General features: G+C 37.9%; 2 protein-coding genes across 4 annotated transcripts in view; both read left to right on the top strand.

The window, feature by feature from the left end:
• LOC127413845 (nuclear receptor ROR-alpha B) overlaps positions 1–9,223 on the top strand; it is a 95,962-nt gene extending 86,739 nt beyond the window's left edge. For all 3 annotated transcript variants that reach the window (XM_051651342.1, XM_051651333.1, XM_051651350.1), the window contains 3 exons: positions 4,629–4,739; positions 4,895–5,007; positions 6,242–9,223. In XM_051651342.1, coding sequence (XP_051507302.1) covers positions 4,629–4,739; positions 4,895–5,007; positions 6,242–6,406 — 389 coding nt within the window. In that variant the 3' untranslated portion in view covers positions 6,407–9,223. The remainder of the gene's footprint in view (positions 1–4,628; positions 4,740–4,894; positions 5,008–6,241) is intronic.
• A 4,330-nt stretch (positions 9,224–13,553) lies between these two features.
• Positions 13,554–19,619, top strand: anxa2b (annexin A2b). Its single transcript, XM_051651439.1, has 13 exons — positions 13,554–13,653; positions 14,613–14,667; positions 15,152–15,245; positions 15,901–15,995; positions 16,408–16,521; positions 17,573–17,663; positions 17,748–17,827; positions 18,069–18,128; positions 18,349–18,442; positions 18,522–18,617; positions 18,924–18,982; positions 19,072–19,194; positions 19,305–19,619. Exons 2-13 carry the CDS (start codon positions 14,617–14,619, stop codon positions 19,362–19,364), a joined length of 1,017 nt encoding a protein of 338 aa, XP_051507399.1. The 5' UTR covers positions 13,554–13,653; positions 14,613–14,616; the 3' UTR covers positions 19,365–19,619.
• The last annotated feature ends 208 nt before the right edge of the window (positions 19,620–19,827 follow it).

The raw sequence follows: 19,827 nt of genomic DNA, 5'->3' as shown, positions 1-19,827 counted from the left end.
CCATTGCAGTTTGCTTACCGCAACAACCGTCCACTGATGATGCCATTGCATCTACAATACACACTGCTCTCTCTCACCTGGAAAAAAGGAACATTTATGTGAGAATGCTGATTGTAGACTACAGCTCCGCATTCAACACCATAGTGCCCTCCAAGCTTTATGTGAAACTCCGGGCTCTGGGCTTAAACAGCTTGCTGTGCAGCTGGATCCTGGACTTCCTGTCAAGCAGATGCCAGGTGGTTAGAATGGGCAGCAACATCTCATCACTGACCCTCAACACTGGAGCCCCGCAGGGCTGTGTTCTCAGCCCACTCATGTATTCCTTGTACACAAATGACTGTGTGGCAACACATAGCTCCAATGCCATCATTAAGTTTGCTGATGATATGATGGTGGTAGGTCTGATCACTGACAATGATGAAACGGTCTACAGAGAGGAGGTGCACACTCTGACACGCTGGTGTCAGGAGCACAACCTCTCCCTCAGTGTCAGCAAGACAAAGGAGCTTGTGGTGGACTTCAGGAGAAAAGACAGAGAACACAGTCCCATCACCATCAATGGAGCACCGGTGGAGAGAGTCAGCAGCTTCAAGTTCCTCGGTGTCCACGTCACTGAGGAACTCACATGGTCCATCCACACTGAGGCCATTGTGAAGAAGGCTCATCAGCGCCTCTTCTTCCTGAGACGGCTGAGGAAGTTTGGAATGAACCGCCATATCCTCACACGGTTCTACACCAACACTGTAGAGAGCATCCTGACTGGCTGCATCACTGCCTGGTACGGCAATAGCACCGCCCACAACCGCAAAGCACTGCAAAGGGTGGTGTGAACTGCCAGACACATCATCGGAGGTGAGCTTCCCTCCCTCAAGGACATACACTATATTGCCAAAAGTATTCGCTCACCTGCCTTTAGACGCATATGAACTTAAGTGACATCCCATTCTTAATCCATAGGGTTTAATATGACGTCAGCCCACCCTTTGCAGCTATAACAGCTTCAACACTTCTGGGAAGGCTTTCCACAAGGTTTAGGAGTGTGTTTATGGGAATTTTTGACCATTCTTCCAGAAGCGCATTTGTGAGGTCAGACACTGGTGTTGGACGAGAAGGCCTGGCTCACAGTCTTCGCTCAAATTCATCCCAAAGGTGCTCTATCGGGTTGAGGTCAGGACTCTGTGCAGGCCAGTCAAGTTCTTCCACACCAAACTCGCTCATCCATGTCTTTATGGACCTTGCTTTGTGCATTGGTGTGCAGTCATGTTGGAACAGGAAGGGGCCATCCCCAAACTGTTCCCACAAAGTTGGGAGCATGGAATTGTCCAAAATCTCTTGGTATGCTGAAGCATTCAGAGTTCCTTTCACTGGAACTAAGGGGCCAAGCCCAGCTCCTGAAAAACAACCCCACACCATAATCCCTCCTCCACCAAACTTCACAGTTGGCGCAATGCAGTCAGACAAGTACCGTTCTCCTGGCAACCGCCAAACCCAGACTCGTCCATCAGATTGCCAGATGGAGAAGCGTGATTCGTCACTCCAGAGAATGCGTCTCCACTGCTCTAGAGTCCAGTGGCGGCGTGCTTTACACCACTGCATCCGACGCTTTGCATTGCACTTGGTGATGTATGGCTTGGATGCAGCTGCTCGGCCATGGAAACCCATTCCATGAAGCTCTCTATGCACTGTTCTTGAGCTAATCTGAAGGCCACATGAACTTTGGAGGTCTGTAGCGATTGACTCTGCAGAAAGTTGGCGACCTCTGCGCACTATGCGCCTCAGCATCCGCTGACCCCGCTCTGTCATTTTATGTGGCCTACCACTTCGTGGTTGAGTTGCTGTCATTCCCAATTGCTTCCACTTTGTTATAATACCACTGACAGTTGACTGTGGAATATTTAGTAGTGAGGAAATTTCACAACTGGACTTGTTGCACAGGTGGCATCCTATCACAGTACCACGCTGGAATTCACTGAGCTCCTGAGAGCGGCCCATTCTTTCACAAATGTTTGTAGAAGCAGTCTGCATGCCTAGGTGCTTCATTTTATACACCTGTGGCCATGGAAGTGATTGGAACACCTGAATTCAATTATTTGGATGGGTGAGCGAATACTTTTGGCAATGTAGTGTATATACCAGGAGGTTTGTGAAAAAAGCTCGGAGGATTTTTTTTGCACCCAAGCCATGGGCTGCTCTCACTGCTACCATCAGGCAGGCGGTATCGCAGCATCAGGACCCGCACCAGCCGACTTCATGACAGCTTCTTCCCCCAAGCAATCAGACTTCTGAACTCTTGATCTCTCACAATCAATATACATCAGCACTGCACTTTATTAATCTTATTATCTCACACTGGACTGTCTTAAATTATATTCTCTCTTAACAACACACTGGCAACTGACTATCAACCGACAGCCTGAATGTCAATACAGTACAATACAAACTACTATATATTTTATATATACTATATATACTATTTTTATTGTGTGTATGTGTATTCTATATTGTGTGTATTGTATACTGTATATTGTATATTATTATTTGTATATTGTGTGTGTGTGTGTGTGTGTGTGTGTGTGTGTGTGTGTGTGTGTGTGTGTAATTATGTGTATATTAGATATGTAAATTGTGATGTGTAAATCTGTTTATTGTAAATTGGTATATGTCTCATCACTGTCATGACTGCTATGTTGCTCGGAACTGCACCCAAGACTTTCACCCGCTATTGCACTTGTGTATATGGTTGTGTGACAATAAAAGTGAAGTGAAGTGGGAGGAGAGAGAAAAAGCTCACTCACCGGTTCTCTGATGCACCGTTGCGTGGTCCCCAATCACTCCTCCACTCTCTCAGGCGGACGACAGCCGCTCCTCCCTGGGCGGACCAGAGTCAAACCTCTGACCCCCAGCGGACAGAACGCCCCTCCGCTTTTCTGGCGGCATGTGGGGACACTCCTCTGCCCCTGGCAGCGACTCCATCGCTCCAGGTGGTCGGGGAGTCCCGGACCTCCTCGCCTCATGGACGGCGGCCGTTCCCTGCGGTCGGGCTACTCCATCCCCTGGCGGATGGCAGCGGCACTCCCCTGGGTGGACGGCAGTGTCGAGGACTCTATGACAGGCATCCCTCCTCCCTCCTGTGTTTTCGGCACCAATGTAAAGGGGGTACAAGGGAAAGGAGGAGGCGAGAACCGGCTTAACAATATAAATAATATTTAATTAAATAAAAAGGCACACACACATACAGGGCAGCTGCCCATAATTCTCTCTTTCGAGCTGCTGTCTTCGGTAGCCTTTATCTCTCGCTCGCCTCATCAGTCTGATTGGGGTCCAGGCGTCCGTCATTCCGCCCGGCCCCGCCCTCCCCCGCGCTACAGTATTTTATCCTGTTTTTGCACATCCCCGAAATTCTTGAAATTCATCGGCTAGTAGAGAGCGTTGATGATTGATTAAAACTAATCATGTGTCTGTTTTGGACGTGACATTCTTTATTTTCCTCAATAAACTAATTTTAAAACAACACTGCACGTATTTACAAACGCAGGCTTCATTGGCCTAGTGTGCTTTCGTTCTTTAAGGGAAAAAAGTTTGACTTCTTCCAATATGTAAATTGGGGATGGCCATTTGTCGAGTACTCTAACCCACAAAAAACAAGTAATCAAAAATATCTGTAAAAAATATCATGTATGACTCGTACATGAAATTTATATTTTGTTTTGTTTACAGACTTACCAAGAACAGTTTCAAAATAAGCTAGCTTCAACAAACTGTACTTTTCTTTTGGGAAAAATATTAAATTAACAATATACTTTAATAATATTTTTTAAAAAGATGTAAAAATAACAGTAAAAAACATTTGAACTCACCCGGAGCTTACTTGGAAACCAATACTGACGGCATTAGAATAATGCACATACCGGTATATAAATTTGAGTCTACATAAAGGCTATCACATTTTTATCAAATCATGTTATTATTCAGAAAAACAAAACTGGTGAAAATTGGCTTTTTAATAAAATGTGCTCTGGCTGTGTTTAGATATTTAACGCACATACTGGTCTGATAAGCTTCTGGGTTTCTTGTATCGCTTCGCATTTCCTTTTCACCATAATAACAGATCCTTGTCTATTGGTATGCATGACTCCAACAAGAACCAAATAACAATTGAGTGTAATTCAATAAGAATCAAAATATTACAAGTATTGCCACATTTGGCTTTGCTTGAAAGCACACAAAAAAGCCATCATGTCTAATGTAAATTAGGCTTTATTCGAAACACAAAAGGAGAAATTTTAATGACTATCCCAGTCCATCTTTTCAATGCAATGGCAGTTTATAGTGCCTCATTTTAAAGCTTTAAAAAAGGATTCAAAAGTATTATAAAAGTAGTCCATGCATCTTGTTTGCCATATTCCAAGTCTTCTGAAGACAAACGATAGGTTTTGGTGAGAAACAACCCGAAATTGAAGTAATTTTTCAGCAAACATCTTGACATCCATTGTGCATTCATGAGTGTTATTTTGTAGTGCTTACAACAACACAAGTTCTTATGTGAACATGCAAGCCACCTGAACACGAAGGAGAAAATAGCAACATTTCAGAGCTTTAACTACTGCTTTGTGTCTGTGGTTTTCCAGGCTGTGATGATCTTATCAGCTCTGTGTTTGAATTTGCTAAGAGCTTGAACTCTCTACAGCTAACTGAAGATGAGATTGGCCTCTTTTCTGCATACGTGCTGATGTCTGCAGGTGAGGGACAATAAATAAAGACAGTGACAGAGATATTCTTTAATGGAATTGAGATTGTAGCAGTTTTGCTGTGTCTGAATTCTGTAGACTTCAATTCTACATGGGGCTGATTTACATATCTTTGTGCTTGCTTGCGTGCGTGCGTGTGTGTGTAGATCGCTGTTGGCTGCAGGAAAAGACCCGAGTGGAGAAACTCCAGCAGAAGATCAAACTCGCCCTCCAGCACTTACTGCAGAAGGACCAGAGGGATGAGGGAATTCTCACAAAGGTGCAACTACTTCTATAATGGGATAGTTCACCCAAAAATTTAAATTCTTTCATCATTTATTCACCCTCATGTTGTTCCATATGACTTTTTTGTTTTCTGTGCAAAAAAAAAAAAAGAGTAGTAAGGCAGAATGTAAGCCTCTGTCACGATTCACTTTCATTGTATAGATAAAGGATGCAGTGAAAGCGAATGATGACTAGGGCTGTCAGTAGGCTAACATTCTGCCTGCTTTCAAACTTCTGTGGATCACAAAAGGAGATGTTAGGCAGAATGAAAAAAAGATGCAATGAAAGTGAAGAGTGGCTGAGGCTGTTAGTCCTTAAAGGAATAGTTCACCGAAAAATGAAAATTCTCTCATCGTTTACTCACCCTCATGCCATCACAGATGTGTATGACTTTCTTTCTTCTGCAGAACACAAATTAAGGTTTTTAGAAGAATTTCTCAGCTCTGTGGATCCATACAATGCAAGTGAATGGTGACCAAATTTTGAAGCACATAAAGTCAGCATGAAAGTAATCCATAAGACTCCAGTTATTTAGTCCATGTCTTCTTAAATGATCCAGTCTGTTTTGGGTGAGAACAGACCAAAATGTAACTTCTTTATCACTGTAGATCTTGCCATTGCACTCTCTACGCATGATTGTGATGTCAAGCTCGATTACACTTCCTAGTGGTTGATGCATGCGCAGAGTACAAGATGGTGCTAGGAAGTGTAATCAAGCTTGATTGTCAAGGAGACTGTTGATGTCAAGATTTATAGTGAAAAAGGAGATATATTTTGGTCTGTTCTCACCCAAAACTGATTGGATCATTTCAGAAGACATGGATTAATCCAATGGAGTATTACCTTTACCTTTATGCAGCCTTTGTTTTTCAAAAGTTTGGTCACCATTCACTTGCATTTTATGGACCTACAGAGCTGAGATTTTCTTCTAAAATGTTCATTTGTGTTCTGCAAAAGAAAGAAAGTCATACACATTTGGGATGGCATGAGGGTGAGTAAATGATGAGAGAATTTTCCTTTTTGGGTGAACTATTCCTTTAATATTCTGCCTAACATCTCTTTAGTGTGTTCCATGGAACAAATGAAAATTGTACAGGTTTGGAACAACATGAGGGTGAGTAAATTATGACAGTGTTCATTTTTGTGTGCACTATCCCTTTAAATAAACACATTGCTACAGTACTAGTTATTTACTTCTCTGACCACTTGTATTCCTGATCCCGTTTTAGCTGGTCTGCAAAGTGTCCACTGTCCGGATGTTATGCCGTCGACACATGGAGAAGCTGAGTGCGTTCAGAGCTCTGTACCCAGAAATGGTCCACACGCGCTTCCCTCCGCTCTATAAAGAGCTGTTTGGCTCAGACTTTGAGCAGGCTCTGCCTCAGGAAGCCTGAGAGAGAGACTCATCCTGATATTGCATGGATCCAGAGAAAGAAAGAAAGAAAGAATGAGAGAGAGATAATACTAACATGCTGACAGAAAATCTAAGCTCACTTCAGCCTCAGTTCATGTACACTGCATTGTCACAAAGCACTTCTCAGAGTTCTGCTACACTTTAAACTTTGCCCCTGGCCGTGCACTAAAAGGCTGGGTGGTCTGAAGGAGAGGAATCATCAGAGGCAAAAACTGGGGGTGCTGGTCGATCTCTTGTAATGTGCATCAGAGTGCTCCTCCATGCTACAGTTTAATCTTTTTGTGTCCTGTTCCACTGCATGAGATCTCAGAGCAAACAGACACACCCACTGTATTTGTCTACCCCAGCAGTGCCCTCTACTGGTCATAGAGAGAAATTCAGAGACGTCTGGGGTAGACAGAGACAGGAAATGAATGTCTGGAGTAGAATTCCCTGTCTTTCTCCACTGGTGGCACAATGAACAGCCCATGTTGGTGCTAGAACCACATCACTGCCCTTTACTGACCTCTTCCACTAGACAGGCATTCAGCAGGGACATCATTTGGCATAACCACTGCCCCAGCCCCAGGAGAAGACTGTGGAGATGCACAAGGCTTGACATAGGACTCAAAACTGTGAGACCTGAATCTCAATTGTAGTGAAACTTTTGACTGTTGCATTTTCATGATAAAATGGCATATTCTGAGGCAGTGAGTTCACTTATACGCATATGTACTTGTTATATGGCTAGTTAATCATGCAATGTATGATGTAAAAGAACCTAACAAAAGGTAGCACTTTGTGTTTTTCCCAGCAATAAATGCTTTGAATTCAATTTGTGGAGGAAAAAAAACTAAAAAAAATCTGAAGGATCATGCTGTTATTTTAGATCTGTAAGATCTGAAATTCTTGTCTGTGTTTTGATAAATTCCTGACTTTTAAAGCCAGCTCTCATTGTCTAGACGGTGGTGTGAAGCCATGTTGTGCCATAGTGATTCTGTAATTAGTTTTCCGTCAAAATGAGGTGAGTGCAGAGATGATTGACAGATAAGGGTCATGTGTTGACATTCCAGGGGATCTAGCGGTTGATATTAAATGTCATGGTGATGGAGGTGGTTGGCATTGCTCCTAACTGACCCTTTTCAGTAAGATGAGATATGTTTAGACATTTTTAGACATTCAAGTACTGCAGCTCATCAGGGAAGAGGAGAGGGGAACAACTGGTATTTCCTCTCTTCTTTCCTTTTTTCATAATTTGCAGCTTTGTACACAGGCTTGTTTCTAAAAGAAAGATGTCAGATCTTTGTCAACACGTACATATAAGTCAAATTTAATTCATTTAGCACGCAGCCTACACACAAGGACAGCAATAACCTTAGTAAAAAAGATGTTCTAATCTAACATCTGTGTTTAAAGTTTTTTTTGTAAGGGCTGGCACTGCTTTACTTGTAGTATTGTCGTTAGTGTATGTTTTCGTGAAAGACAATCCATCAAATATCTGACCTCATTAAGGGTATATTTGGGCTGCTCAGGGAAACTATTGTTTTATAGTTCAGGAGGAGAGTAAATGTGTTAAAAACTGCAAGGAGATGGCAGTAAAGTACAGTCGTTTGATAAATAATGTGCAAAATATTACAGTGAAATATTGTTCAATTGTTCTGTCCTCTTTGAGCATCAGGAAGAATTATCCTAAACAATACTGAGCAGAAAGCAATAACAATGACATAATCATGTTTTGAAAATGAAATTTGCATGCAAATGCTTTGATGCAGAACGTCATCATGTGGTTTTATTTGGTTTGAAATTTGCTTGGTTCGGCCTCTTTCATGTCCTGATAACTTTATCCTTTTCCTATTTCTTTAGAGACCTGATTTGACCTGTGTACCCTGTGAATAACTCTCTTTTAAGCAAACCTAAATCCCACTGTTTGTGTTGGTAAAATCAAACTATGGTGACTCATTAAAGGACTATTATGGCACTTAAATGGTTGGTAAATAAACTTCTTAAGTTTGGTTTTAAACTCATCGATGAAATAAGTTCATTGATTTCTGACATTATCAAGGTTCAGTATGGATTATTAGCTGTTTATTATTATGACATTTGCAATGTGTGGTGTTGTATGTGTGCTAGTCCAGAGGCCTGGAATGTTCTTTCTTTAATTTGCCAATTCATTATCCTTTCAATGTCCATCACTAAGGCAGTATTGTATTTTTCTCTTGCTTTGGTTTTGGGGCATGAGTACTTAATCTTTCTATATACATTTTAAGACAAGAGTATCATCACAGTAACACAGTCCCTTTTAAGGTTGTCATATTTTTCACTGACAAATGACCAAATGTTTTGTATGATATACAGTACACACCATGATATGCTAATTTGTGAGTCATGCTACTTGTTTGAGTGCATCACTGTTTGTACTAAAGAAAAACTTCCTTTAGTTTAGAAGATCCAGAATCATCTTTTTCCTCTGTACATTTTTCCATCCTTAATTTTTTAACCGATTAACAGAGGTTTTGTTTTGTTTTAATCCACCAAAGCACTCTTTGAACTAGTCTCCGGTAGATCTTTAGGAACAGTCCATTTCTTCCTACTTGTTTGTTTCGAGATATTTTGCTGTTTGTTTGTATATACACCTGTACAAAAAGTATTGTTTTCTTTTAAATACAGTTTTCATCTAATGTTGTGATTTTTGTATTTAGAGGTTTAACCCCCTAAATTGCTTTTACTAAAGGCGCATGTCACACATTGACAAATGGTGTGTTGAATGTGCTGATGATAATAAAAATCCCACAGCTTGTGATGAAAATTACATTTGTCATCTTTCTCTTGTCAGTTGGTTTAATAATTCATTAGTCATACACTCATTAAGTAATAATGTTGAGTAAGAACTTTAGGCATCATCTATGGAAACATTTTTAATTGTTTCTCTGATGATTTACATTTAACTTCTCACATCGATTTACTCAGTGACTTACTAGATTTGTGTGTGTGTGCACTGTGAAACAATGGTTTCATTTAAAATGTAGAGTTAGAATAACTGCCCTGGATTGATCTGGTTGAGTGAATTCAATTATCCAAGTTTCTGTTGACTGAACTTGTCATAACTTAGTGAACTTAATAAAACTAGTTGGCAGAAATAACAAATATACGTAAGTCGAGAAATACGCAAATCACGCTCACTACTCAGATTCCCAACATGCACTGTAGCATGAATAAATTATGCAAATTGCAGTTTTACAGTCTTTTTATTTTTTTTATTTTTTTATACAGTTTTCTGATTTTATTGACACTATGCTTTTGGTTGTTGTGTTTGTAATCACTTTCAGTTATTTGTTATGTAGCAATAATTATATAAATAATCCGTGTCTTTGATATGGTTAAGTCTAAATATGACAGAGGGATCAAATGTTGATCTCTCATCATCAACTGGCCATTTACTATCAAATAGCAGTTAATTTACCTGTGACAATAGGAGATCCCTGACTACTTCTATGGTTATCAATCATATTAAATGATAATATACGAAAGTCACTGAACTTATAATATTCAGTATATCAATATTCAGTTTTTAATTCAATTAGAAAGAAGTTGATTGAACTAAGAATATTAAGTTTACTTGAAAAGATGTTAAGCTCATTTAAAAACTTGATATTGATTTAACTCAGCTTTATGTTTTGTTTGAACAACTTTCCCTCTTAAGTTGACACAACTTCAAATTTTAAGGCAGCACAAACACTTTTCATTTTTAAGTTGAAACAAAAAGATTTTTACTGTGTGTGTGTGTGTGCCCATATTCTACACTAAAGAGAGCTAATGGCTCACAGATAGTATTTAGAATGAAGTATGCACACTCTGTCCTTTAAGAAACTGTGTTTCACTCTCATAAAAAAAAAACTTTGCCTGTTAACCCTTTAAATGGAAGGAATATAAAAATACCTTAGCAAATTAATGTATTTATTTTTGACCAATACATTAGGACTCAAATAATAACATTTTATGTTTTTCTTCAAAATGTTGCTTTTATTTTCAATAGTCTTGTGAAAATATTTAGTTTGAGGTTATCTGCCTTCTCACAGAATGCTGCCATGTTACTTTTAGATAAAGATTTTGAGTTGATTCCAGTGTTTTTATACCACATCACTTGAGTATTTGCAGCCATTTTCAATATTTTCCATGGTCCCTTCCCCCAGTCTCTCAAATGTTTGTATCCCCCAGGATACATACCTTCTAAGGGTTGAAAACAAGGTCCTAAATACATATGGAGATCTTAAAAACATATCGACAATATTAGCTTTATATGATACAGTACAGTTAATTATTATGAGCTACATTAAACATAAAGCTTGAAAAAATGTAAGGACATATGTAAACCTAATCACCACTGTATGACCTCGCCCTGCATCTGTTTATGCTCTGTTGAATTTATGAGCAGAAGGTCCTATACATTTTTTCATTGGTTCAGATCCAAAGTGAAAGTGTTCAAATAGATAATAGTTGATACTTAAATTTCAGATTAACATGCAAATATTAATATTATGATTAAATTTGACATCAACATAGATGGACTGCCCCTTATGTGTGTGTGTGAGATAAATCACCACATAATGGTATGTGATTGCTCAATGCTTGTCACATAATGCCATGGATGCAAGTGTAGAACATTGATTGCTAAGGAATTACGTCATGTCTGAAGAATGAAGCTCTTCTTAGATTTATTCTAAGCTATCCTGTAGCATAGAATCACACTCAATTTGCTTTAGATTAGATTAGATTCAACTTTATTGTCATTGTGCAGAGTACAGGTACAGAGCCAATGAAATGCAGTTAGCATCTAATCAGAAGTGCAAATACCAATATGTATATATAAAATATATATATATATATATCTGAGTATATACAATAAAGATTTTTATGGAGTGCATAGTTATGAGGTAGATAAGCAGAGACCAGCTCAATGCAAATGTCTATGAATACAGTACAAGGTGCAAATGAAGACGTATAAACACTGAAGGTGCTTTGTACAGAATTAAGTATAAATATGTAAATATATATATATATATATATATATATATATATATATATATGGCCGGTGACCATAACAGTGCATGCGGCATCAAGAGGTAGAAATTATGTGCAAAGAAATGTGCAAGGGAATGTGCAAAAAAATATATATATATAGTCCGAGTGGGATGTAGTGTTCAGTGCCTGAGTTTAGAGTTCAGTAGGCTGACAGCTGAGGGAAAGAAACTGTTCCTGAGTCTGCTAGTGTGACAGCGAAAACTCCTATAGCATCTCCCAGATGGGAGAGGAGTAAACAGACCATGGTTGGGGTTAGAGGTGTCTTTGATAATGCTTCTCACCCTAATTAGGCAGCGTTTGTGGTGAATGTCTTTGATGGAGGGTAGCTGAACACCAGTGATATATTGGGCAGTTTTCACCACCCGCTGGAGGGCTTTCTGGTCTGAGACAGTGCAGTTGCTATACCACACTGTGATGCAGTTTGTTAGGATACTTTCAATAGTGCAGCGGTAAAAGTGTGGGGGGACAGGTGAGCTTTCCTTAGCTTCCTAAGGAAGTAAAGGCGCTGTTGCGCCTCTTGATCAGAGTGGAGGTGTTGTAGGTCCAGGAAAGATCTTCAGAGATATGGACACCCAGGAACTTGAAACTAGTCACATGCTCCACTTTGTCCCCATCAATGTAGATGGGAGTGTATGTGTATTTGTGTAATAAGACACAAAGGAGAAAATCAGCAGAAAACAGTGAGAGTACATTCTAACAATGTGTGATATGTTTGTGGGTGTGGATGTCAGTGTGTGGTGTGGTCTGGCTGTAAAACCCAACCCACATACACGTTTATTACTGGTGCTACAAGTGAGAGTGCAGAACTCTTGTCGAGACTGACCTGAAACCTGTTAAGGAATCTTTGTGCTTCTCCACCTTTAGCAAACTTCCTTTGAATCCCCTAAACCTCCCCACTAATTAGATCAATACTACATACACACACACACACACACACACACACACACACACATTTATTAGGGATTACAGTTTGCTTTTAGTTAGTCACTTTTGTTGTGTATTTTTTTATTTATTTTATTTTTCTTATTTTAACTTCGTCTTCAGTCAAGTCTCTTTATTTTGGACAGCAAGCCAAACCTGTATACAAATATTATTCTCAATAATTGTATGACCATTTAAACTACATACACGGTGCTTTCTCCTTTCTTTTAATCAATGTCATTGTTAGTTACTGAGTGAACATGTTGAAAATATTGATAAACTGAGTAATGATTAGCTAGGATTGGTAGAATATTTAACTGTGACTGATGGGATGTTTAATTGTGTTAATAATGAAATGCAGTTGAATAGAGGCTAACACAATATTTTGGATAAAAAATCAAGTTATTAGTGGCAAACAGGAAATGTAAATAAAAAGAAAATGGAATAAATAATTATGTGTGCCATTAGAAAAGTACATGTGATTCATAATAGATGAATCCATGTACTTTTCTAATGACACACATAATTATTTATTCAATTGATTTCAAAAGCTGTATAAATATCAGATAGCTAATGTCCAAATGACTGATTTTGTTCATCCTCGGTGTATCTGTCTGATTAATTGGTTGCTTGTGACCTAGTAAACAGTTTCTCATTTTGTTAATTGTCAGTGTATGTAAATTAAAATGGCTTACAAAAAAATTTACCACAGTATGAAATTTGGTCAAAATATTAAGTAATTAATACAGTTAATTAATACAATTAATACAGTAATTCATACAATAATTCTTTCTACTTACATAATAAATACATATTGGAACTCCTTGCAAAAGAGAAAGGAGATTTCCTAATTGTTTTAGGAGAAAAACGATATATATATATATATATATATATATATATATATATATATATATATATATATATATATATTATTTTATTTTTTTTAATGACAGCGGCAGCTAATTTTTAATTCTTACATAAAAATGCAGTTTCAGTAAAAATAACTGTAGACTATAACTATTGTATTTTGGAAGAAACTGTGGTAACCATGGTTACTTTGTATAATGGACGTGCAGTTCAGTAAATGAGTAACTGATAAGGGGCTTTTGGGTCTGTGTGTGTGGGTTGATAGTAGGATAGGAGGAGACAGTGAGTCATTGACTAGATGCATTTAAGAGGTAATCCCATCCTGAGACACTCAGCTGGAACCACACAACTACAATTTTGAGCTCCATAGCATCTACTAAGGTAAGACTCATTCCTCTGGCTCTCAGTCCTATTTAAATTTCTGTGTTGTGATTCTCCCTTTGTTTAGACTGAGAAACTCAGATTAAATGTCTTTTAACTCATGTAATATTGCTGCAAGATATACTGCAGTATACTGAACTTTATTGACTCCAAAGGTGTCACATTTGTTATTTCTGATTATAATTACCGTTTCTCATTTTCTAGTCCTGACAAATCTGCTGAAAGTGGTTTACGAGGACATTTTTTTAGGTTACCAACTGGTAATTACAAGGGTATTATGATATAAATTTGGTTTATGAGGACATTTCAAGTGTCCCCATTAAAAAACATGCTAAACGATGTTTTTTTGAAAATGTAAAAATGCAGAAAGTTTTTTGTGAGGGTTAGGTTTAGGGGTAGGGTTAGGGGATAGAATCTATAGTTCATATAGTATAAAAATCATAATGTCTATGGAGAGTCCTCATAAGGATAGCTGCACCAACGTGTGTGTGTGTGTGTGTGTGTGTGTGTGATAGTCAGAAGGTTCAGCACTGGCCTGTGGAATGTGTGCTGGGTGTGGGTCAGGGTGTGTCTGACCGAAGTTCAAGCAAACCCTCTTGTTTCATTTGTAACTCACCTCATAATTTAGACTTCAGAAAGATAAATATACGATTTCCTGTTAACAGGGGGAAGTTTAATCCCTGCCATGTTGCTAAGGGACAATCACACAACAAAAAGTTATGCTTCAGTCTTGTTACATTTGGAACAAGTACCTTTCTAAACCGTTAATTAGTGCAGGGCTTTTTTTTTAGACATAGAGAAAAGCCCCAGCAATCACTGTATCTATGACAACCATCACTACGACCTTTGAAACTAAGGGTATTTTTACAGTGGCTTAAAAACACTGATTATGTCTCCTTTTTGATCTTCTCATTGCTCACCTGTCTTAAAACATTCTATGTATTGTCTGTCCTCTCCAGGAATATGGCTTTAGTGTCTGAGTTTTTGAGTCAACTCACCTTGAGCTATGGAGGGGTAAGTATGACAATTGTATAATAAAACTGACAATCATCCAGTGTCAGAAATGAACCCTTTTATTAAGTGGCAATAATTGCCCCTTGGAATTGATTTTCAGGGACATTTTTATAACCATGTAATAACAAACATGTCATCTTTTTATGTCAAATAATTCAATTGAATCAATTAGTTTAAATTCTCAATTAGAACTATTATGGCTGTTATCTATTAAATCACAAACCACTATCATATTGGCAACCTGTAACTAGGTATGCCTAAAATAGAATAATACAAAATGTATCACATTTTAGATAACAGAGGGAAGGAATTCACTTTTAAAATCTAGGGCATTTTGTCACTTTTAATGGCATTTTTGCCCCAAGCTCTGGTTAAGTTCTGACCTTGCTACCATTGCAAATGACTATAAAATGCAATGTTTGTTTTAGCCTAAATATATTTTGACTCTATAGAGAATATTCTTTCTATTGGTATGTATCTTCAGGAGAGAGAACCTAAATGTCCTACTGTGGTGCCAGTTTATGATTTTGACCCAGAGATGGATGCAGCCAGATTAGAAACAGCCATCAAAACCAAAGGTAAGGTTTGGTGCCATAAATACCCAAACTAAATTTGCTCCCAACATTATTAGTATAGGAACATAATGATTATATTTTGCACAATTATGCATTAAGCACAATGGAGTAGTCACCAATGTGCTGTAATTTTTGGATTGTTCCCCTGAAATCTTTGTTTTATTGTTCTCTTACATATTTGATTAGCAAACAAATGTTTGCCTGTCTTAAACAGGATGTGTGGTTGATTAAAACTCTTAAGACTTTGCACTTCAGACTCAAGTACAATGGGTGGTGAGCATTTCTCTTTTGCCAATACCTGGCATATACTGTATGAATCAGTGTCTTTTAGGGAGCAAGAACTTTAATTTCTATTTGGGAAGCTCCTGGAAATGTGTATCATTTGCTACGTAGTAAAGATAAAGAAAAAATGTCATTGTGTTGTAAGACAAAATATTACAGGCTATGATGTAATAGTTCTCTCTTGGAGTGCCAAGCAATAAATGTTGTGTTGAATAACGGCCAACTCATGATGCACCTTGTTAGTGTGTGTGTGGGATATTTTCCAGATGCATCAATGTTAAATATGGGCAATGGAAAGATGTCCTTCAGGCACGAGTAATGTCCTTATCTTAATGATTTAATGTGTGTTAATTCCTTTGTCAATTCATTCATTCAGGTGTTGATGAGCAGACAATCATTGACATTCTGACAAAACGCAGTTGCTCACAAAGAAGTGAAATTGCTTTTGAATATGAGAAGAAGGCAAAGAAGGTACATATCATAATTATATAATAGAAATACAGTATATACCTGGGTTCAGGGTTGTAGCTAGTGGGGTGAAAGGTGGTAACGATTTTAGGGGCCCAAAGGTACAGGGGACCCCACAACTAATTCTAAACTGTATTTTTTAATAGGAAAGGGGCCCAGAGCAATATACAGTCAGGGGGCCCAGATTACCTTACTATGGCCCTGCCTGGGTTATCTAACCTGGGCTGCGTTTCCCAAAAGCATCATAAGCTTAAATTGATCGTAAAGGCCATTGGTGCCAATGGTTTCAACAATCTACTTAGGCTTACAATGCTTTTGGGAAACACAGCCCTGAGCTGTAAATTGTCTTAAAATATTGTTTAGTTATCCTGTGTTTCAAAGTCTTGAACAAAACTTGTAACTGTTTTTGTTGTAGGATTTAGTAAGTGCCCTGAAGGGGGCGCTTTCTGGCTCTTTGGAGAGTTTGATTCTTGGGTTGATGAAGAGCACAGCACAGTATGATGCCTCTGAAATAAAAGCTTCAATCAAGGTAAGTTTGACTTGATTTGTAATTGCTACTGGCTCACTGCTGAAAAATCACAGGCTAAATTCAGCTCCTACTCACTCAAAAAAAGTATTTTTGCTGCTTGTTCAATTTACTGAATTAAACTAAACTAAACTTTAAACTAAAGCAACACAATTCTAGAATAATTATTTTTGAATAATTGTTTTGTCACAATTTGATTTCATTGCATTCTATTCCTTTATAATTATAAAACTGACATTTACTTATTCCATTTGAGTTAGGACAACATGAATACTTGTGTGGTGTTAGTGAAGCATTGTTGAAACTGGGCAGGGGATTTCCATTTCCAAGCATGTTTTGCATAGGACTGGATGGGGAGAGTAAATGTTAAAATTAAGAGCTATTTTATGTGTTTTTGTGCAAGATGTATATAGCGGTGGATAACTGTTAATGTTTCATGTTTTTTTATGCTGAGATTTAGAAGAGTCTCTGTTATGTTGGCATTTTGTTGGTTACCATTGTGGTGAAGAGTGGAGCTTGAACTATTGAAATGAAATTGATTGCTTATTTTGTTGAGCAAATGTTGTGCTAAGCATAGCACAGTTACTAAACTAAACTCTGTGGTTCTTCCATCAGTGTGTATTTAGCATGCTAACATGCACTTTCACTAGTTAGTACATAAAGAAATAAAAGTGATTTATTTGAGTTACTTTGACATGTCTAATTATGTTGGGTTTACACAATTCAACTAGGTTCTTTCTACACAAAGTGGTGTGTTGAGGTTACATAGTAAGTCGGCATGAAATCTAAATAGACCCTATTTATTTTATTAATGCATGTTACTGGTCTTATTGTGAACGATTCATCCATGCATATTTGCTATTTTTATAAAATCACTGTACATGATTTAATCAAGTTCAGCCAAAGAGCAAATTTTTTGAGCGCTGGTTCATAGTCTAATGTTGTATCTCCTATTTAGAATATGTGAAATGTAACATATATATGCTATGTTAGAGTTGCGTTACATGAATTCTAAATGTCTATAAATACGTGATAGGGTGCTGTATTTTTGCAGGGTCTGGGCACTGATGAGGAGAGTCTTATTGAGATTGTGTGCTCTCGCAACAATGAGGAGCTAGTGGAGATCAAGAAAGTTTATAGAGAAAGTGAGTGAAACTAACCCATCAAACCATAAATAAAGAAAAGTGCATATATACAGTTATTCATATCCCATGTCCCTCTCCCTGCAGTGTTTAAGAAGGAGTTAGAAAAAGATGTGTCTGGAGACACATCTGGAGATTTCGCTAAACTGTTACTGGCTCTTGTACAGGTAACATCGATAAAACAGTATTTTCTCATACTCTAAGCCTCATACAGTATCAATTTCCACACCATTGCACTATATGCAATCCTGTGCAATATATTTCTTCTGTAAATCCAACATAATTTGCAAATTGCACATTATATATTGCTGCACAATATATTTTGTTATTAGTTATACAGTCTATTGTGCAGTGATATCAAATGATTGTTAGAAATATTGAAGTAATCTTTGATGATTTTGTGCACAGGCCAAGAGGAACGAGCCAAGTAATGTGGTGGACTACGAAAAGATTGACAGTGATGCAAGAGTGAGTGAAACTGATCTGAGGAGATTCATATCACATTTTTAGCAATGGAATCTCAGTATCGTAGACGCTGAATATTTTCTCATCATGCTTAAAGTAGTATTACAGTGGTTCTGTATATGGTACCCACGCACCCTCAAATCTGTAGAATGGATTAGAAAACACTGGCATTACCAAACAAAAAGTTATTTTTTAATCGTGTGTACATTATGGTTATGTTTAGGCTCTTTATGAAGCTGGAGTGAAGAGAAAAGGAACTGATGTGACTACCTGGATATCAATATTCTCTGAGAGGAGTGTCCCACACCTGCAGAAAGGTGACACATGAAAAGCTGTATTTCAATAATGTCATTATCATTATCAGTGCATTAACCTAATCATAGTCTCTTGTTTCAGTGTTCGAAAGGTATAAGAGATACAGCCCATATGACATAAAGGAGAGCATTCGGAAGGAGGTGAAGGGAGATCTTGAAAAATCGTTCCTCACATTGGGTACTTATCAGCTGTCTGTTACTCACATAGGCTGTCACCCAGCTGTCACTATGGCAGATTTGATGATGGTTATGCCTGCTGGCTCAATTACTTTCAAACTCTCTCTCTCTCTTTCTGTGGAAATAAGTTTCATATCTTATTTAACACATTCACAAGCTGTTTGGTGAAAAAACATTTTGTGGGATGCCCTGTGGAAATACTTAAGTGGCAGGAATCCAGGGGAGGACTGAATAGAGACAGCAGGACGTGTAACTGAAAAAGAGAACATGTCATCTTTTCTTACGTTTTACCTCTGTCTTTCTGCAGTTGAGTGTTTGGAGAACAAACATCTATACTTTGCCAGTAGACTCAGTGATGCCATGAAGGTGAGCATCAAAATTTGACCTATCTGTCTGCCCCAAAACACCTTAGCATCACATATCTTCACCTGAGCTTTAACCTTTGATGTGTGCAGAGTAAAAGTGTGAAAGAGAAGGTCGTAACCCGCATCATCGTCGCCCGTTGTGAAGTTGATCTCATGAAGATTCGTGCAGAGTTTAAGAGGAATTTTGGAAAATCTCTGTACCAAACAATTTCAGTAAGTGTCCAGTTCTCTCTATTGCTCTCTTATATGTCTTCTTATCTTCCTATTTATTCATTCAAGAAACGTGTTAATCACCACTGTCCTCATTTTCTCTCTTTCATCAGGAGCTCACTAAGGGTGACTACCAGAGAGCTCTACTGAATCTATGTGGTGGAGATGATTAAACATCATCTGTTATCTTCTGCTGCAGATGACCAGAGCTTTCAGCACCGAAGACATTCCTAAACACTCAATTAGCAAAAAAAAAAAAAAAAAGAAAAAAAAAAAAAACGAAACCTGCAGTATTACTGGCATACTTTGTGTTCTCTTGTTCCATTATAATTGATATTATTGCTATTAGTATTTAAACTGATAATATAATACTCAACACTGGAAAACAGAATGGAGAATTTTAAATAAAATGTCAATTTAAGAAAAAATACTTGTGAAGGTTAATGTTCTACATTATTTACCAGACCATACGTTTGAGACCATTCCTCCACTAGAGGTCACCAGAGTTATTTCTCTACTCATAAGAGTTCATAAATGTGTCAAAGTTATTGCTTACTGATAGGTTTGTTGCCATTTCCATAAAAAAATTATTTGTTGTATTTTAAGTAATTTTCATGGAAAACATATTATGTCAAC

The sequence above is a fragment of the Myxocyprinus asiaticus genome, chromosome 2 (genome assembly GCF_019703515.2).
Source record: "Myxocyprinus asiaticus isolate MX2 ecotype Aquarium Trade chromosome 2, UBuf_Myxa_2, whole genome shotgun sequence".
In the NCBI taxonomy this organism is placed as follows: domain Eukaryota; kingdom Metazoa; phylum Chordata; class Actinopteri; order Cypriniformes; family Catostomidae; genus Myxocyprinus; species Myxocyprinus asiaticus.
Note: the sequence above shows the minus strand (reverse complement) of the source record. Positions and strands in the feature narration are given on the sequence as shown.